Raw genomic sequence first — 7,779 nt, 5'->3', positions numbered from 1 at the left:
GGGTATAGCTGTGGAGGAGGGGCTTAACAGTCTTCACTTAGTGTCACGCCTCCTAGGGAGATGAGCTATACCCAAGGTCTTCTGTGTCCCCCAAGGAAACTGGGCGAGAAACATGGATTCTTCGCGAACATCTTCACAGATGAACCACTAATCATTCTATCACATCTATCATCAGGGACGTGTGGGAAAAACCCCTGACCTCCAATATAGGAGCTTATGGAGGACTTTAGGATAATGCATCCAAGATGGACCCATTAAAACCAGTAATTTTTTCAGTTTCCTTTAGGGTGCTTACCACTAGTTCTTTGGGCACTGGCACACTTACAGTGAAAGTCAATCAGAACATGCTTGAATTTGCTTTAGAAAATACTTTTTATAGACCAAAAATCAAAACTAAAATTCAAACACTAAAGTAAATGGACGTTTCAAAAAACAGTTTTCACAATAGATTCCCTTTATTTCAATGGAATGGGATGAAAAGTCTAATGTGACACTTGCCCACTAAGAGCCCACGATCTTGTGCTAGATGCCACTTATTCTGGTGAACATGCAACATGAAGCAACATTTTTCAAACATTTTGACATGAGGACAACTCATAACTTGTTCACCATAAGAAAAAAAATATATATTTCTAGTTTACTAAATACAATGATTATTTTTTTTTTAAGTTAAAATTTTCTATGCTATACTGATAACTGGATACTGAAATGGGAATTTAGATCTAAACGCCCATCAGCCACTTCCCCTTTAATCCAGGTATTTAAAAAAATATATATGTATACTCTAGAAAAATAATGAATATTGCAACGTCTTCCAATGCTGAAAGCATTTAGTTAGAGATAGAGTATAGCTTCCAGGCCCAGGAGATGCAGCAGATATGGCACTGGAAGGTTGTATATGTCGGGAAGAGGCTGACAGCTTTTAATAGTACTGATAAGTTAGTTGCAAATAATCATACACAAGTGTTCTCTCCCCCCATATATACCAGTTTGTCCTAGGGAAGGAAAACACCATACGGTATGTGTTTAAGTACCCCTTAATGTTGAGGATCTATATACTGTACATGTATCTGTTTGAGCCTGTATTTCACACCTCTAAAATCTATATTAGGACTCGGGTATCACCCCCTCAACTTTCAACATGCTGTTTCTTAGTCCTTGTAGGCCTGCACAGACTGGAGGAATCTCTACAGACTGTGAATGTGTTTAGTCTACTAATAACCGAAAATATGTTCAAAGAATGGTGACAGTCGGACGACACACTGTGCATATTTATGTGCGCACACATACATATACACAATTGTGGTTAAACAAAAAAAAAATCATTTTTTTAAATCCATTTTATTCCACAAAGTGGTGTATGATCAGGTCCACAAGCTCTGCAGTGTTCCTCACCCTGTATTGTCTATTTGGGTAAAATGTCAGGAATTTTGGTTCTGATAAATAGATGCTTTGTCTTTAAGAAGAGCCAGGCACAAATGACAACTCCAGCTTCCTAAAAATACAAGGGAAAGCAATGTTTACTAGGTATCCTATTACAGTGGAAACAATAGTTATGGCATTCAAGTATAGCAATGTCAAAAGGCAAACCTTTTGTGTACTTACCCTCGGGAGGCTCTGCCATAGGAGGTGACAGACAGTACATATGATATCCTCTATCGCAGTCATCACAGAACAGCAACTGGTCCTAAGAAAACAAAAGGCTCAGAACACTTCTAGGCCACGACGCATACACACACAATAAAACAAGCATAAAAGAAAAGTTTCATTTCCTCCAGACAACTCTCTTTTAGAAAGCAGGTGAAACGCCTGATCTACAGTCTAGTCCACACAGAAGCTGGAGGAAGACGCTTTTTAAATAAAAGACAGTGAAAATGTTGCATAGCAAAGCATTTACTCACATCATTTTCCGAAGTCCCACAAATGTTGCAGCACTTGCACTCTATGCACTGCCAGCGGTACGTCTTCACTGCAGCCATCATCACCGGTGTAAACTGCAAACAGGAGGGGTGCCCTATGACCGCAAGAAAAATGGGGCTCAGAGTAGGGACCAAAATATAGCTTTTTTTTTTTATTTTTTTAAATGTGCGAACACTTCATTGGCTTGCAATTTTTGCCACAGTGTAGCTTGAGGACAGGCTCATATAATGGACCCAGGAGCAGGTTAAGCCCTATAGCTAGTGACTATTCTTCAGTGATGGTAGCTGTTACCCAACCATGCAGAATGTTATACCACAATACAAAAGAAAATAAAAATGTTATAAAAAGATGATGGTGACTATAGCAAGGGCTACATGGTGACCTGCCAGTCGCAGCTAATTATAGTGAATGCAGGTATCCCGAAATCCAGCAGTGTTGTATTTCTGCCGACTGTCAGGTCACGGCACTTTGCGGGTCACAATGGGACCACATTTACTAGACTTAGTTGCGATCCAAGGTTGCCGTTTAACCCAAGACTTGGGGTACTCAAGAAATCCATGCCCATCATACCCCATACAGGACAGGTTTACCCATCTATCATGAGGTCTCTGCCCTTCATAGAACAGTTGAGTTTTGCCCAATTTTTTCTGTACAAAAATAATCAAGCTCGAATGACATGAAAAATGGCGCAATAGTCTCTCCACTAAACCAATGCTCACAATTAGCAAAAAGTCCTTTAAGTAAAGTCTCTCACTTGCTACAAAAAAAATATATATAATTTTTAATCTTGCAGTGATCCACTCCAATATACCTCACCTAACAGCGACTGCAACAACCTTAGGCCTCTTGTACACGAACGTGCCGTGCTTTGCAAGAATAGGACATGATCTATAATTTTTGCAGGGCCACAGAACGGAGCATCTTTTATGGCCCCACTGAAGTAAATGGGTCCGCATTTAAGCCACAAAAAATGCGGCTCGGATGCGGAACCAAACCACAGTCGTGTGCAAGAGGCCTTAAAGTGAATCTCCCACCTTTAACACCATATTCTGTGCTTCAGATCACCTACATAGACATAAATGTGAACGATAACACTCAGGTTGCCTGCAGCCACCACTAGAGGGAGACTAGGAGTTATCAGCATACCCTTTCATTACTCAAAGTACACAGTACAATACACGACTAAGCCCACTTTAGAATGGTCTGAAGGCAGCTAGAACATTATATATATTTATTTTTAACTATGTGGAGTTTAGATTTTTTTTTAAAAAAGCACAACACTAAAGAACAAAAAAATTGTGTTCTTAAGGATAGACATTCACTTTAAACTGGAACCTATTCACCTTCCCATGGAATGTATTAAAGTGTCCCTCCAGACATACTTTTCTGTCTGGTACGATTCTGGGTTTGGAGACATGCGAGCCGTCGTACATCGACCAGCGAGTATCTTGAACGTGTAGCACACATGCACAACACACACTAAGATGTCGTGTGGTTTCCTCACCAACAGTACTGCCCAGCAGGCAACTGCATCTCTCCATGTGCAATGTCAGATCGGGCAGGAAAGTATGCCTCGAGGGATATTTAACACTGACCGCTACATGCAAATACTGTAGATGTGCTGCGTACATCTAAAACAAATAACACAGATGGTGGCCATGCCATTACACGGTTTATTAAGCCTAAACTGAGAAATAAATAGATCAACTCTATGACAGAAATGTAGTAATGATCAATGCAATGTCACCCATCCTTACAGCATTCTAGTTTGTTACATTCTCTTCCAGTGAGAGACGACTTTGGTTGCAAAACATTAACCCACACAGATTTCTTTTCATGCAGACTGCTCCGTCGGTTGCACTGAATTCACATTTATTTGCATAGTTATATTAGATTGCGTTTCATTATAAAGTACAATGACATCTGGCATTTTTCAATAATTTAATCACAGTTACATGTTACTTTATTGCACCACAATTAAAGTGTCTCTAAAGTGTCAGCTAGCAACATGGAGAGGCAATAGAAGAAGCACTAACTGTTCTCTAATACTTTCATGGAAGGGGGGGGGGGGGGGGGGAAGAGGGATTGATGGGCTCCCAATATGTATTGGGAAGTGGGGAAGGCATGCATTTCGACTGAGATCAGTACATCTTCCCATTATGTAAACTTTAACAGTCATTCTATACCACCCAGGTTTCTTGGAAATCAGGTAGCGTTGAGCTCCCATACTGCTCATTGTATCACCCTCTTTACCCTGCCTCTCATACCCGAGCGACCGCAGTCTGAGCATGATACCAGCTCTTCTGGCTGGCTCGTTTTCTTGTTGATCTTCGAATCTCCAAGGCAAAAGTCACAGTAATTGTTGGGCAATGCAAGACCATCCGGGCCCTTCTTGGCTAAACGGAATAATGAGAGAACAAAAGGAAGTATCAGTTTACATTTTCCACTACGAATTTCAGCAGTCGTGTACACTGGGCCTATTCTACTTGCCTGGAAAAGCCAAAACATACAAGTCAATCAGCACTTGTTTAATAAGCCTTTCACATGATCCGATGCAAAGTGAAAAGGGATCAGATGATCGTTATTATTCACTTTGCATATTGTTGGCTGCACCTTCTCTGGTTTACAAAGGGAGATGTGCTGCCGACAAGCGAGGATTTGTGGTGCCGCATAGTAAATTTACACAGGCCAATTATTGAGGACGAGCGTTTGTTCCCAAAGACTGGCGCAATCTTTGGTACACATCAAATAGCCCTTAGTCAAGTTAAACTCTGCAAGAAGATGAATGCGAGATTTCTTATGAAGAGTATAAAAACGGCCAGATCGGTCAATGAGAGGCAAAGCAATACGTGAAATGAGCATAGAACTTCTGAGGAATGGAACGATTGTGGAAATACATACCTGGCTTACTCTTTTGCTCCTCCGTTCTATGCATAATGGGTGTGGGCGGCTGAGAGTCTTCTTTGTCCTCCGCTCCTGCCCCTTCTTCATCCACCAGATGGGAGTGTGCATAGTGATAGCTCAGACCGGGTCGGTTTTTGTAACGTTTTCCACAGACTGTGAGAAATAGAAATTAAGTAGTAGTAGTAGTGTTGGAGAGACGTGCAAGAAAGAAGAAGCAAACATCACAAGAAGGTGGTAACGATTAAAAAGTCAGCAAAAAGTGAGAGGCAGTGAAACAGACTGCTGGATTTTCGAAACGGATCCAATAGTCAACTGGTTAATATGAAATAGCAAAGCTGTGAGTGGACTGGCAGAAAAGCTGAAGGTTATAATCTAGGACCATGAGACCAAGGCAGGAGATGCACAAAAAAAACCTCTGTACAATATAGGTTTGTCTTTACTAATCATTGAAATGGGTATTGCAATGAAAGACGTTTATGGCATATCCTTAGAACTGGGGCCAGTGAAGCGGCCAGGGTGGGGAGAGGCGCTTAGTATTTCCATCTCCAAAGTATATAAAGGGTGATGAAAACACCCACGTGTCTCTTTCCAAACAGTCCATGGATGTGAGCAGCAGAATCTCCAATTAATCTAGTCTGGCTTCAGTGCAGAAAATTGACAATAGCCATTTCTATGAGACTGAGAAAGTAGAAGATTGCGCACGAAAGGTATCTGTATTGTGCAGATCCGTGGGCTGCAGCCTGCAAAACAGACATGGTCGTGTGCATGTATACTTAGTGATCAATTGTGCACGTTTCTGACAACCTGTATTTACCAAGCAAGAAAAAGTTGAAAAAAAGGAGAGTAAACCACATGTACTGGCAGCGAAGAAAGTAAATGTGGAATATGAACCTGAGGATCAAAGTCAAAACCACTTTTGAGAGTCCAAAAGCAATAAAAAGAAACACATGGATCAGCTCAATCCATACGGAGGACAAAACAGAGGAATAAAGCCAAAAGCTTCACCATGGACAAGACATAATAGGTCATGAGTGGTTGGAATTATATTAAAGACCTGTCACCACAAAACAAAGTGCAATCTGCAGGCACCGTGTTCTAGAGCAGATTGATATATAGTTTTATATACTTATAATTAATACATATAAATCTCTGCTTTTTCTTATTTCATTGTTCACTTGGGAGGTGTGATCAAAGACTGACAGCCATCTCTGTATACACACTTACACAGCGAATGCCATCAGTCACTGATCACACCTCCCACGTGAACAATAAAATTAGAAAAAGCTGAGATTTATATGTATATGTACTGAATCAAAACCATCAATCTGCTCAGCTCCTCCTGCTCTATAACGCACTGCATTTTGTGGTCACAGATCTTTTTTAAGGGTACGTTCACACAGCAGATTTTGCAAAGGCACAATCTGCTGCAGTTTTTTAGACCCTCTCACAGTTTAGCCCCATTGAATGAAGGTAAACTGTGATTGGACACCCAACCATGGCTTCCATCCAAATACCACGACAAGAAAGGGCATGCCCTTTCCTTGTACAGTTGTGTCTTTAAACAGCCACGGTGCAAACTGTAGCACAGCCGCCTACTGGAAATAATGTAAGGCGAACACCACACGCCCGCCACCAAAATTTTAGGGCGGTATCTGAAACACTAGCAGCAAAGTCAGCCGTGTGAACATACCCTAAAAAGGGCTATCCCACCGGGAGTATTTATCACCTATTCTCAGGATGACAATGTCTATGACCATCACAGAAGTGAATGGAATGATGCACAGCCTTGCACATCACCACTCCATTCAGAGATGGGACTATGGGACCCCTTATTCTAAGGAAAGCTGTGTGTCCCAGCAATCCAACTCCTCCGTGATCCAAAATTTACCACTTACTCCACTGATAGGTGATAAATGTTTTTCATGGGATAAACCGTTTAACTCAGTTATAATATCAAAAGCAAACCCAAAATACCTGACACCACATGACAATTACATCATCTCCATACAGTTAAGGCCTCATTCAAACGACTGTATTTTTGGTCTGTGTCCGATCCGCATTTTTTTTGCGGACTGCATGTGGATCCATTCATTTTTATGGGGCGGCAAAAAATGAGGGCAGCACAGGGATGTCATCTGAGTGCTGTCCGCATCCGTGTGGCAAATTATAGAACATGTTCTATTCCAGAGATGCTCAACCTGCAGCCCTCCAGCTGTTGTAAAACTACAACTCCCATCATGCAATGATGATAGCTGTAGGCTGTTCTAGGCTTGCTGGGAGTTGTAGATTTGCAACAGCTGGAGGGCCACAGGTTGGGCATCTCTGTTCTATTCTTGTCTGTTTTGTGGACAGGAATAGGTGTTTTGACAATGGGGCCTGCAGAAATTGTCTCCGTATCTGCATTTTGCGGAAATGTGGTTTGCTGACCGAAAAACAGACACAGCCGTATGAATGTAGCCTAATTCTGCACGACTAAAAACGTGCCCTTATTATAACTGTAATTGCAGGAGAAAGCAATAAAATATAAAGCATATTGCTCTCTCTCAGGCGGCTGTGATAGAGCATAACAAATAGTCGTCCAGTCCTGTCTAAGGTGCAGATCCAGTACCACCAAAATAAGGGAAAGATACAGGAGCTCTTAGCTGAACTTAACTAAATGGCTGCCTGCCCAGTAGAGAACATTGGCTGAATTGACTAAACTAAAGTGGCTCAATATGTGGCGCAAACTGGTGTGCATGCTGTGCGCCAGATCTGTGAATACAGTGGAAAGTGTCTAGAAAACGGATGTGGCTAAAAGGTACCAAAACAGCAGCACTAAATATTAGGCTGATGTAAGCCAACCAAAAGGTGACGTAAAAAGAGAAAGGGCCTAAAGTGTGAGCCACCATAAGTGTAGCACATCTTGTGCCTGCCTGGTCTAGTTCTAAGCTGCCTAAATTTAATAGGGACACTTCC

The 7,779-nt window shown here is 41.6% G+C and overlaps 1 protein-coding gene across 6 annotated transcripts in view; it reads right to left on the bottom strand.

Annotated features, from left to right (window-relative positions):
• Nucleotides 1-361: 361 nt before the first annotated feature.
• The window catches only part of DPF2 (double PHD fingers 2), a 39,782-nt gene continuing 32,364 nt past the window's right edge, over nucleotides 362-7,779 (bottom strand). For 4 of the 6 annotated variants that reach the window (XM_040409418.1, XM_040409422.1, XM_040409423.1 and 1 more), the window contains 5 exons: nucleotides 4,822-4,977; nucleotides 4,188-4,316; nucleotides 1,902-2,014; nucleotides 1,606-1,687; nucleotides 362-1,495 (listed from right to left, as the gene is read on the bottom strand). In XM_040409418.1, coding sequence (XP_040265352.1) covers nucleotides 1,422-1,495; nucleotides 1,606-1,687; nucleotides 1,902-2,014; nucleotides 4,188-4,316; nucleotides 4,822-4,977 — 554 coding nt within the window. In that variant the 3' untranslated portion in view covers nucleotides 362-1,421. The remainder of the gene's footprint in view (nucleotides 1,496-1,605; nucleotides 1,688-1,901; nucleotides 2,015-4,187; nucleotides 4,317-4,821; nucleotides 4,978-7,779) is intronic. The other 2 variants (XM_040409421.1, XM_040409425.1) reach the window with 1 other exon arrangement.

This window comes from Bufo bufo, chromosome 10 (assembly GCF_905171765.1).
Source record: "Bufo bufo chromosome 10, aBufBuf1.1, whole genome shotgun sequence".
In the NCBI taxonomy this organism is placed as follows: domain Eukaryota; kingdom Metazoa; phylum Chordata; class Amphibia; order Anura; family Bufonidae; genus Bufo; species Bufo bufo.
The sequence above is the reverse complement of the archived record's forward strand: the minus strand, read 5'-3'. Positions and strand labels throughout refer to the sequence as shown.